General features: G+C 40.4%; 1 protein-coding gene across 4 annotated transcripts in view; it reads right to left on the minus strand.

The window, feature by feature from the left end:
* Positions 1-1,798: 1,798 nt before the first annotated feature.
* glcci1a (glucocorticoid induced 1a) overlaps positions 1,799-13,289 on the minus strand; it is a 44,162-nt gene continuing 32,671 nt past the window's right edge. For 3 of the 4 annotated variants that reach the window (XM_026299956.1, XM_026299954.1, XM_026299953.1), the window contains 4 exons: positions 12,110-12,262; positions 11,767-11,977; positions 5,259-5,379; positions 1,799-5,167 (listed from right to left, as the gene is read on the minus strand). In XM_026299956.1, the coding sequence (XP_026155741.1) occupies positions 4,855-5,167; positions 5,259-5,379; positions 11,767-11,977; positions 12,110-12,262 (798 nt within the window). In that variant the 3' untranslated portion in view covers positions 1,799-4,854. The remainder of the gene's footprint in view (positions 5,168-5,258; positions 5,380-11,766; positions 11,978-12,109; positions 12,263-13,289) is intronic. The other variant, XM_026299955.1, reaches the window with a different exon arrangement.

The following is a 13,289-nucleotide window of genomic DNA, read 5'->3' on the forward strand; positions in this document are numbered from 1 at the left end:
TACTCTCCATTCATTCCTATGAGAAAAAATTCCGACAAAACCTGGAATATTTCGGAAATTATGAAAGATATCGCTGAGAAAAGTAGAAGCACCCATCTCCTCATCGAGCTGCACGCGACGGTGTTTGAATGACGTTTCTACGTCGAACGGTGTAGGACTAGATAGCGACCGAAAAACGGCGGAATAATAATAAAAATAAAAAAAAGAATAATAAAGAGAAAAAACGAAGAACATATCTTGGGATTGCTGCTTTGCACAGCAATCCCAACAATAAAACTATCGATGAATAAAATGTTGGTACTGCAATCAAAATAAATTCATTTATCTGAAAAGTTTTGTTCTTGCCGTACATTTTCTTTGGTTTGTTTGTTTTTGCATAGCCTAAGTCTTTGGTTGTGAAAAACCTACGCAGGTGCAGGGTTATGGCCACATGAAACTAACTGACAGTGATGACAACCTAATGACTTTTACTCTAATGTTTAACAATTCATTCATATTCCAGGAACTAAAACTAACAGTAATTTTATTATCATATAATCTGCTGGTTATTTCTCAGTGAATTCTGTTCATATAATGGTGGGAATTGGTGAAAAATGTTATAAAAATATTTGTACAATTGTGCAAAGCATACAATATACTACAGCTACATTCATACATACAGCACATACAAACTATTCACCAAAGTGATTGTTTCTGGAAGCTAAACCTGTTTTAGGGAACTGACTTTGGTTGTTTTAACATGTTTCTAAATAAAGTTAAACAGTGATTCAAGACCAATATTATTTTCAATACTACTACTACTTAGGATAATAACAATAATACTAATGATGTGTTATGCTGACCAAACAAATGCTCTTTTTCTTTGACTTTACTAAATCTCTGTGGCCTTCACAACAGGACTGATAGGTCTCTACATTGTAAAGAGCTGTAATTCACATATGTGTCGAGGAAGGATTAATTCAAAGATTTTAATCTTATGCTGTGACACTGTGGTCTTAGTGCGGTCTTATTAACATATTAACAGGTGCTACATTCAGAGCACATTCAAAGCAGCATCCATCATCATCAAAGCTTTCGCTACATTTTTATTTTCAGCTAAAGTCCCTTCCTCTGTAGAATCACAAGATTTTTTTTCTGGCTAAAGTGATTTATTACAGGAAATGTACAGTTTGCTGCTTGAAAGAAGTAATAACAGCTTAACAGAAAGCAGGGAGCTAGTCACTGACGTAAGATTTATGGTTCTTCCTATGGTTATATCTGCTATTTAAATTCAATTCAATTCAATTCAGTTTTATTTGAATAGCGCCAAATCACAATTCAATCATCTCAAGGCACTTTCAAAAAAACAAAAAAAACCCCCCAACAAATCCCTTATGACCAAGCACTTGGTGACAGTGGAGAGGAAAAACTCCCTTTAACGGAAGAAAAAAACCTCCAGCAGAACCAGGCTCAGTTTGGGCGGCCATCTGCCTCGACCGGTTGGGGTGAGTGGATAGAGCAGAGAGAAAAGAACAGCAACAATAAACAACAAATAGACACTGCAGGTTGGTGGGGCCAGTAACTGCACATCACCAATATACAGTTCCAGGATCAGGGACACCTGCAGAAGGTACAGAGAGAGAGCACAAACTAGAGCTTTGATTAGTGACATCAGTCTATAGTGCAGGTGAATGATGTTTTGTGGTACAGCATTAATATCAACCACGTTCTGGTGATGAAATACTCCAGTGATCTTGTTGGTGCTGTTGTAATATTAAGAAGTGATTCTCACAGACTCTTTACTGATGTACACACAAAGTGGACAAAACAATCAACAGTTTTTTTTATTGCCATTGTGCATGAACGTTGACACTGCAGGCTACACAAGGAGTATTATGTATTGAGTTGATGAACACTCTGACCTGCCAGTGATGTGCTCTGGTCACTCTCAGTGCTGGTTTTGTATTGGCTGATGGCTTTAGCAACAAACTACTTGCTGATCCAGCCCCCATGCTCAAAACCAAAGGAATGCAAGATGAGACACTCAAGTCAAGGAACGGACAGCATCTGGGAGGACAACACCTTTTTTTCTATTATTGCACACAAATAGCTTATCAATGTTTGAGTATATGTGGGACACTGGGAAAGCTATAGCTCTTGGTAAGGTGCTAAAATGCCTTAAGAAATCACAACGTTGCATTGAGCCTCTTTACAAGCCACATATACATATATACAAATATGAATATGAATAAAACATCAATGCTGGGATTCCACAAGCACACAAATATCAAAATAAATGTGGATTATGTTGCACTCTTGCAAATGAAAGCAGTGAATCATTTACACTTGTGCATGTGATGCTTAGTTAATAGCCTAAGGATGGTGTTTTCCACAGAGTATATGAGATGTTCAGAAAGCGTTGTCGTCTGGTAGTAGCATTAGGGTGCCTAACACTCAGTAATAACAGACAGACAGTGAGAGGGGAGGCAGGCCAGGGTGATCTTTTTATCTGTGCATCAAACAGATGAAGGTGCTACTGTAGCTGCAACCAAACATTTCTTAGTACTGTAGCTAGTCTCTTAAAGTGATCAAATGAAAAGGATAAGAGCAAATTTAGGAATGAATAATCATGAATCTATTTAAGCCTTGAAGGCTAATAGAAAAGCAATTACCTATATCAGAACAGTTTGGATATTAACTGAATGCAGATTGGAGGTAGACGTACAAACACTCAACTTGTATGGCTAGACTTATTTTTTATCTTGTAGCAAACTGTAACTAAATATGACTACATAGGCCTTGGCATCGAACTGGTGACAGGGTTACGGCTAAGGTCATGTATACTTTGTTTATTATTTTTTTACCAGGCTCCTGTTTTTATTAGAGCTCAACTGATATATAAAAAGGACTAATGGTTTGACACTTCAATGGATGGATGTGCAGCTTTTTTATTGAGGGTGAGATGGGGCCTTGAGCTGATCCCAGTTGACACTGGGTGAGAGGTGGTTCACACCTTGGACAGAGGAGGCACACAGAGACAGACACCAGGACCTGGGCAAAATTTAAAATTCTACCAAGCAATAACCTTGATGACCAGGAAGTCATGGTTACTAAGGCTCAGCTTGTGCCACTGATTTACACATTGACTGCTAATACCATTTACATTAAGACAGCTAGAGGATGAAGTAAAACATGATTCCTCTTGCTAATAATAGTTTAAATGAAATGAAAATTTTGAGTCTGACTTTATGGCTGACTGTGACTCTTCCTTACTATTTAGGCTTCACTTTGGTCCTGTAACTTTTCAGCAAACGTTACATTCTCAGAGACCAGAGAAAAACAGGAACAGAACTCCATCAAGCCTTATTACTTCAGGGCTCAATAACTGGGTTCCTTTCTAGACAATTATGTAGTAAGGTAGTTAACACTCATTCAAAATGCATTACAAATCAATTTCAATGGATGTATTGGAGGGAACTGTTAGCCAATAGACCACTAAAAATCTAATTTTTAAAAGCAAACGTGATTAGGGCCTATCGTCAATGCAGTTCTTCAATAATTCAAGTTTAGACACCTTTGTCCGAAAAAACTAACAATGAATATATGTTTAATGTATGTTATATCTATGTTTAAATCTGCTTCTACGGCTTAGAAAACTTAAGTTTAACTTAAACAATCATTAGTATCTCAGAAAATATGCGTACAACTATACCTCCAATCTGCACATATAAAGAACTCAATGCTTCAGTTTGATTGCATGCTCATATGATGGTACAGCAGACTTGTCCACTTCTGATCCATTGTCAACAGGCCCAGGAGAGCCAATAACACATTAACAGACTAAAATAACAAACAACCACTTCATGTCCTTCAAGTCTCTTTTCAATATACTTCCACCAGTACACACACAGCCACAAACTATCAGTCACAGTGTGTGAGGTCCATACATTATCCCACCAGTCTGAAAAAAGGCAGCCATAAAGGGGATACCCACGACTTCAACCCTTTACCCTCTACAGGTCCGATTTTAGGTCTAGTCTCAGATTGGACTCTGAAACACAAGGAATGGTTTGTCTGGGAATGAAAAAAACCAGGAATAAATGACAGCGAATCTGCTCAGCTCGTCAAGCTGCAGATATTTGTATGGACATACATTCCAATTTACCTGAGTATAGACTCTAATTGTGAAATACCTGAAGCAAGGCCAGATGCAGACAATTTGCAACCAATTTATGGCCATTTTATTGTTTCTTTTGTTTTCTTTCACTTTTACCCAGATTAGTTTGTCTTTGCACTTTTTTGAGTTTTTAGGGTTTAAACCGGTGACCTCAATAGTGTAAACATAATCCTCAATCGTACAGCTGTTCGTCCTGTTCGGTACATCACACAGCAATACAGTTTTAGATTTTTTTTAACAAGCATTTTTCTTTCTTTTCATATAGATATATGTATATATATTCATATATGTTTAGAGAGCTTATTTATACTGATTGTTCAAACAGAACACAACACATAATTTAATCAGAAATATACTACCAGTTTAAAATGCATGCCCCTCACCCCATCCATAGTGCTCAATTCTTTCCTCCAATGCCTGCATAGGATAACCTTTAACCATCAGGTCCTTCCCTGCCAACAACAGCTCAGACATTAAGCTGGAATATTAAGGTGGTGAGTCTTTGTGGTGGCGGTGGTGGTTATTTGGGACACTGTTGCTATGTCATGCAGAGATAGAAAGGAGGAGTGGAGGGCGTCAGCACAGAAAGACAGAGACTCCCCTGGCAGAGCAGTGGGAGGTGTTGGTGGGACAGTTAGTGGTGATGGATGGTGGTCGCTAGTGTGGATCCTGGAGCCAGAGGCCAGCTCTGCTCAGGTCTAGCTGGTAGGGAATCTGTCTGTCTGGGAGTCTGCAGTCTCTGAGGGTGATCCAGGCTCTTCTGGAGGATCGTCTGTGCTGGTGCTCGTGGAGACCTGAGTGGGGCCACCGTAGAATGACGTGGCTCCCTGGAGCTCTGAGTTGGTGGACACTGTGTCGTCCTCATCCTCTTCGGGTTCTGAGGCTGGGGTAAGGTGCAGGGAACCGGGAAGTTTGACAGGGCAGAACGCCGAACCCGTTGGGATGAAGTTGACTTTGTTTTTGTCAGGGCATGAGAAGAGGGGGACTGATGCTGATGTGGACTGCCTGGAGCTGCAGAGAAACATATGCTGTGCCAGTGAGAATCATGCATTTCTGAGGCAGAGGAGAGGAGTTTAAATTCAACACAAATATTAGTTGTTACCTCATCTCTTCAAAAGCTTTAATCTTCTCACAACCCTCTGGTGGCTCTCGCTTGAACATGTAGCTGTTGTTGGGTTTGGGGGAGGAGGCAAACTTGGGCAGTGGTGAACTGCTTCCGCTGTCTGTGACCACAGAAATGCAGGGTATACAGATGCTTTAGAGCAATGACCACTGACAGTTTCTGGAACATTTCTGCTGTCCCCCACTGACCCATCGCCCTCATTTTAAAATGCTTTCAGTTTTCTCTTATCTGAGATACAGATGTGGACAAAATTGTACCCTTCCATTAAAAAAAGAAAAACCCACAATGGTCACTGAAATAACTTGAATCTGACAAAAGTAAATAAAAATTCACTAAAAACTAACTAATGAAAATCAGACATTGCTTTTGAATTGTGGTTCAATGGAAGCAATTAAAAGAACAAATTAATGAAACTGCCCTGGACAAAAATGATGGTACCCCTAAAAGATTGAAAATACTTTGACCATAGGGACATGTTAAACTAAAGTGTGTCCTGTAATTAGCATCACAGAAAAGTAACCACTGTGCTGTTTGGTATCATGGTGTGTACCACACTGAACACGGACCACAGAAAGCTAAGGACAGAGTTGTCTCAGGAGTTTAGAAAGAAAATTATAGACAAGCATGTTAAAGGTAAAAGCTATAAGACCATCTCCAAGCAGCTTGATGCTCCTGTGACTACAATTTCACATCTGATTCAGAAGTTTAAGGTCCATGGGACTATAGCCAACCTCCCTGGACGTGGCCACAAGAGGAAAACTGATGATAAATTGAAGAGATAGATAATACAAATGGTAATCAAAGAGCCCAGAACAACTTCCAAAGAGATTAGAGGTGAACTCCAAGGTACATCAGTGTCAGTTTGCACCATGCATCCCTGTTTGAGCCAATGTGGACTCAATGGAAGACGACCGAGGACTTTACTGATGAAAGCAAATTATAATAAAGTGAGACTAGAATTTGTCAAAATTCATATTGACAAGCCACAAAGCTTCTAGGACAGAGGTATTCAACTAAAATTTAAAGAGGTCCAGTTAGAGAAAATTTCTTTAAGCTAAGGTCCGGAAGATCATAATGTCTAACTAGTTAGTGTGATATGTATTTAAGTAGCCTAGTGGTTTTATCAACATCTGCATGTAATCAATACCTGACTGTCAAATCAAATGAATTCAGTACAATTCAAAAACTTTCCGACTATTTATTGTCATGTAACATACAACTGAACATATATGTATGGCTGTAGATATGTATAATGTTCTCTCATTAACTAAGTTCTCTCTCTTAGTCTGTCTCACTTGCCTGTTTCTCTCCCTTTTTCTACATGTATCGCCTTTTTTCTTTTTCTTTGTAGTCTCCTCATGTGTAACTTGCCTCTAGCGCTGTTTACACTGTAGAGTCGTAATGTTTACCGCATGGGATGCACAGACTTGATTGGCTGAGTGGTATCACGTGGGATGGCTCAACTCGCATGCAATTGGTCTGTGCGTTTCCACTACCGTAAAGTCTACAAAAGCTGCGCCGGTGGAAATAGAAGCGCCCCGTTAGCTTTTAAATCTTAACCTTCTGTTTTGGCTGTAGGTCCGGGTCCATATGGGGTGGTTTCTGTATCCGCACCCGGACCGCGGTCCGCCTGTTAGTGACCTACGTTCTAGGAGAATGTCCTTTGGACAGATGAGAAAATTTTTTTTGGCAAGTCACGTCAGCTCTATGTTCACAGACACAAAAATGAAGCATCCAAAGAAAAAAACGCTGAATGTACTTTGAAACATGGAGGAGGCTCGTTATGTTCTGGAGCTGCTTTGCTGCATCTGACAGGGTGTTTTGAATTGACTAGAGTCATTGGCTCGAGTTGACTAAATAGCGGTGTGTTTTTTAGTAAACATTAAAATTAGTCAGGTGAGTTACAGTTTATATCCTGAACATAGGTTTTTACTGCAACCAAGCTATTACGAGCGAATTTCAGAGGTCGCACAACATACCGGAGGAGATAGCCAGGACACCGGGCTCTCCGTGGATTGTTATCGGCTCTAAGCGACGGAGGCGAAAGAGACACAGGAAGCAAAAGCGCGGGTGCTAGCTAAGCTAAGGAAACAACCGCACAAACCTCCTCTCCCGAGCGTATTTCTTACAAACGCCAGATCGCTAGCCAACAAAAAAGACGAACTACAACTGCTGATCGCCACGAATAACACCATAAGGGACTGCTGCATCCTACTAATAACGGAAACATGGCTAAACCCACTTATACCGCACGCCGCCATTGAGCTTACCGGACGTACAGAATTCCGCTGGGACATACTCCGGTAAGACCAAAGGCGGGGGACTCTGCATCTACGTACACGACAACTGGTGCCCCAATGTCAGCATTGTAGACAGACGCTGCTCTCCTGATCTGGAGTTTCTGCCTGTCAAATGCAGCCTTTCTCCTTGCCTCGGGAAATTACTGCTGTCATGATCATCGGTGTTTACATTCCACGGGATGCTAATGCTAAGGTAGCATAGGGCCATCTGCTACATGCTATCAATTTATACACACTCCCCGATGCTGTCCACATTATAGCGGGGGATTTCAATCATGTAGATCTAAAAATAGTTCTTCCCAAATTCCATCAGCATATTAAATGTGCAACAAGAGGAAAAAACACATTGGACAAGGCCTATTCCACCTTCAAGAAAGGCTACAGCTCAATCCCACTGCCCCACTTGGTCAGTCAGACCACATTTCAGTGCTTTTAATCCCATCATACACCCCACTGAGAAGGAAACCTCCCCCAACCATCAAGTCTGTGAAAACATGGCCAGAAGTAGCTTCTTCTCAACTTCAAGACTGTTTTGAAAGAACTAACTGGGAGGTCTTTGAGAACCAGGATATAGAGGAGTACACAACAACAGTACTCAGCTACATCAAGAACTGCGTGGACAATGACAAACAGGTCAGAATCTACCCTAACCAGAAACCTTGGATGACTAAGGAAGTCAAGACCCTATTAAAAGCCCACAATGCTGCCTTCAAACCTAAAGACAAAGTCCTCTACAGTACAGACAGAGCCAACCTTAAGAGAGCCATTAAGGGTGTGAAAGCATAGTACAAAAGACAGAGAGGACCATTTCATTCACAACAACCCACGATGACACTGGAAGAGGATTCAGCACCTCACAAATTATAATAACAGTCACAAGATGTTTGACATTAATGCTCCACTAGCAGAGGAACTCAATCACTTCTTTGCCCACTTCGATGTGAGAGCAACGGAGATGGTCACCTCACCCACACCCACCCCAGACCTTTTACCTCCATTGCAGGAACATAAGGTGAGCAAAGTGTTGTGGTCTGTTACCCCAAGGAAAGCTGCAGGCCCTGATGGAGTGACAGCAAAGGGTGCGCAGAGAATGTGCAGACCAGCTCTGTGCAGTCTTCACGAAGATCTTCAATTGGTCTCTGTCAACAGCCACAATCCCTTCCTGCCTGAAGTCAGCAACGATAATTCCATTACCAAAGAAAACAGTGATCAACGACCTCAAGGACAACCGCCCGGTTGCACTCACGCCAGTCATTATGAAGTGTTTTGAGAGATTGGTTCAAGAACCCATCAAAACCAATCTACCAGTCCCTTTTGACCAACACCAGTTTGCATACAGAGCCAACAGGTGCACAGAAGATGCCATTGCCACTGCCCTACACACCGCACTACTTCATCTGGAACAACGGGGAAACTATGTCAGGATGCTCTTCGTGGATTATAGCTCTGTGTTCAACACAGTCATTCCAGACAGACTAGTAATTAGGCTGGAAGATTTTCAGCTTCTCATCAACAATCTGCTACTGGATTAAGGACTTGCTGACCAACCGTCCCCAAACAAACAACCTGGTCCTAAACACCACAAAAACCAAAGAGCACTTTATAGACTTCCGAAAACACAATAGGGTGCACACACCACTGCACATCAATGGAGTCTGCGTGGAGTGGGTCCCAGCCTTCAGATTCCTGGGGTGATCAACACGGCTAGTAAAATCATCGGCTGCTCTCTACCTTCTTTGCAAGAACGTTATACAGCATACTAAAGGACCATTCCCATCCTTGACATCACTTATTTAAAAAGCTTCCCTCTGGCCAACGTTTCAGATCCATCAGTTCACAAACCAACAGACTTCAATAATAGTTTCTACTCCAGCACCATACGGGAGCTAAACGCTGCTGGCTTGTAACACATGCATGCACGCACGCACGCACGCACGCACACACACACACACACACACACACACAACTGAAGGATTGCAATTATTACATGTTTAAGTTCTGCTGTATACTCAGGTTTACCATTGCTGCACTTTATATTTTATACTCATTTAAATTCTGCTGCATTACTGATGTTTAGATTCTATTGTATTTATTCATGTTTACATTTCACTGCACCTTATATTGTATACTTAACATGTACACACCCCATGACATTCTAACACTTTATCCATCTCAACTATTGTGCAATACTATATTTAACACTTTCTCTCTTCATATTTCAATTATTGTGCAATATTTTATTTTTATGTATATGCAAATTCACTCACCAATTACTGGGCAATAATTTACAATAGTCATATTGTTCATCTACTTACTGGCTGCATTTCTCGGCTTTCATTGCTTTGACTAGTGTTTATTTGATATTATTATTATTATTATTAATTTTTCAAATTTTATTTTTCAAATTTTATTTGTATTGTCTTGCACTGTAAGGATTGCTCTAATTTCGCTGTACTTAGTACCCAGTACTTAGTAAAGTGACAATAAGGAATCTTGAATCTTGAATCTGTGCAGGATACAATGAAATCTGAAGACTATCAAGGCATTCTGGAGTGAAGTGTGCTGCCCAGTGTCAGAAAGTTTGGTCTCAGTTGTAGGTCATGGGTCCTCCCAACAGGATAATGACTGAAAACACACAGCTACAAACACCCAAGACTTTTTGTTTTTTGTGAAGTGCCTTGAGATGATTGTGATTTTTATACATATAAAACTGAATTGAATTAAATTGACTAAGAACAAAACATTGGACTATTGTGAAGTGGCCTTCTATGAGTCCTGAGCTAAATCCTATCTGGGTGAATATCTGTGAAAAGAGCTGAAACATGCAGTCTAGAGAAGGCACCCTTCAAACATGAGACAGCTGGAGCAGTTTGCTCATGAGGAGTGGGCCAAATACCTGTTAACAGGTGTAGAGGTCTCATTGAGAATTGCAGAAATTGTTTAAATGCAGTGTTTGCCACAAAAGGTTGTGCAACAAAATACTAAGTTAAGGTTACCCTCATTTGTCCATTTTCATTAGTTTATTTTTTTAATTGCTTCTGTTGAACCACAATTCAAAAACATTGTCTGATTTTTATTAGTTAATTTTCAGTAAATTTTAATTCATTATTTCTGTCGGTTTCAAGTTATTTCAGTGAACCTTATGGGTTTTTCGCCCTTCAATGGAAGGGTACCAACAATTTTGTCCATGTGTGTACATTGTGAAGCATGTTTTCCACAAGCAGTTCTGAGGTGACACTGGTGACAGATTGCTAGTCTTATCACAGGTCTAACGTGTAGAGACAAAGAATCAACCACATCTATAGGCAAGCCACCAGTCAACCTAACCTGAAGGTGTTTGGAGTGTGGGAGGAAGCTGAGCACATGGCGAGAAGCCATGAGATGAAATATTCGGTAGAATACTCAACTCCAAAACTGATTGATGGGTGCAGCCCTAATTTTTTATATCACACAGACTTGACTAATGTAATGCTCTCCTATTTAGCGTACCCACGTGATTAAATCAATTGATTCACAAATTTGTTATCAGTTTCTGTATTGTTTTACTTGTTTTTAAAATGCTTGCAGGAGCCCTCTTGTCAGTTCTGGATCTTATGTGTAAATAAAAACAGGTGAGATAAACAGATACAGTACACTGGCCACACTATTCTAATCTTAATAATCTAATCTCAATACAGCAAAAGTCAGTTTACTTGTGACCACTCTGATAAAAGTGGGTTTACCTGTGATCACTGCAGAAGAAGTGATTGCACCTGTGACTTCCAGTTAAGGTTTAGTGCAGCAACAAGTTTAGAAAATACCTTTAGTATTAGTACTGATATAGAAACCCACTGTACCAACTCTCAGTGTCTTGTGCCATAATGTTTCACATAACAAGCCCATATTTCAGGTAGCCAAAAGTAGTGATGACCAAAGTAAGCATGCCTTCAGGCCTGTAGTAGAAGCTCACATTCTTCTTCTATGCTGAAATGCAACCAACCTTGTGCAGGATATAAAAGTAAACTAACACCGAGGTGATTACTGTGGATATAAAATAGATATCAATAAACCACATATGCTAATTCAGTCTGCCCTAGAACGTTCCTTTCTAAAACTGTAGTTTTCAAAGACCCATGACAAATGTGGAAAAACTGGTGGAACAACACAAAGTCCAGCAATTGAAGTCACTTGCCATAACAATGCTTTACCTTTATCCCGGTCATACAGTAGGTCCTCTGTGGAGTAAGGACTGCCATCATGTGAACCAGGAGGGCAGGCTGGTGATGGACATGGAGACAGGCTGGAGCAGCTGCTGGACCGGCCAGGGGCTGAAGGAGTCTGAGTGTCAACACTTCGGGTGCTGCTGCTGCGCTGCTGGGGAGGAAAGGGTGCCCGCCGTCCGTCAGGAACCTCAAGGGACTGTGGAGTCCAAGAAGACAGCGTGAAGGAAGAGAAGACTACTAATCAGAACTCACACAAAGAGAAGAGTAATGTTACACTGGGCTTATCAATATTTGTCTCACTATCAGTTGAGATAAAACAGAGCTCCACCTTTAGCTCTTCCTTCTCGCCATTGTCTTTGATGAAGACCTTTTCCAGCTCATGGTTGATGCCCTCCATGCTGCTGGGCACCCTGGAGATTGAGGGCTTTGGCACTGTGATGTTGGACAGCGGCATCTGGGCCGACTTCGACATGGAAAACTGCTGCAATACACACACGTACAATGTGTTTGATTTAGAACAAATGTGCCTAATTTCCTTTTAGTCAAGGCTTCCTGCACATGTTCTGCTTCCAAAACCTTGCATTAAACAACTTGCATTGAATTTGAATTTGGTAAATTTCACAATCCTGAACTGTATATGATTTATCTGCCAAAGTCATCATTATATTTTATCATCACAATTTTTTATTTCCTCAACTTTCTTCACATTGCACAGCAAAAAGCAAATTCTGTTTAAATCAGCTCACATAATATGTATATGTAGTAAAGCATTGACTGCAGCAGGCAGTTTAAGAGTGGATTTAAAGCTGCAGAGACACCAGAAATAAGGAAATTACATGCTTTCACACTTCATTTCAGATGACAGGCAAAATGTGTGAGACAGAAGATTTAATCTTCATTTCTTTGGTATCCAACATGTCTATGGAGTTGTTGCACCTTCATCTGATATTTTCTTCCTTTTTAACAGCAGTGAGTAGCTCCCCAATTGTCTTGTGGGACAGTGACATCCACTTTAAACAATACTGCATTCTGGTTTGCTTTATCTATATTTTACAGGTCTATAGATGTAGTGGTACAGAGAATTGAGTCTCTAGGACAGAAGTGGAAATAAGTTAAACAAATTTAAATTCAGAACCTTCATACATTATTTAATTATCACAGCATCAGCCATAGTCAGGCACTTCAGTTTGAACTTATTTAGGGCAACACTTCTCAGGGTTCCCGATCTTAAGAAATCACTTCGTAGGACACTTTTCAATGGCACAAGGCTGGTTTGTCAGATGGGCATCACACCTTAAGACTAACAAGGTTGTGTCTGTAAAAGTGTCCATTCAAACATGTTTTTCTATGGTTCTATATGGTTCTAACAAAGGAGATCATATTTCTCCTATATTAGCTTCTCTTCATTGGCTCCCTATAAAATACAGAATAGAATTTAAAATCCTTCTTCTCACATACAAACCCCTTCATGATCGAGCTCCTTCATACCTTAAAGACCTCATAGTACC

Source organism: Mastacembelus armatus, chromosome 11 (genome assembly GCF_900324485.2).
Source record: "Mastacembelus armatus chromosome 11, fMasArm1.2, whole genome shotgun sequence".
NCBI lineage: Eukaryota > Metazoa > Chordata > Actinopteri > Synbranchiformes > Mastacembelidae > Mastacembelus > Mastacembelus armatus.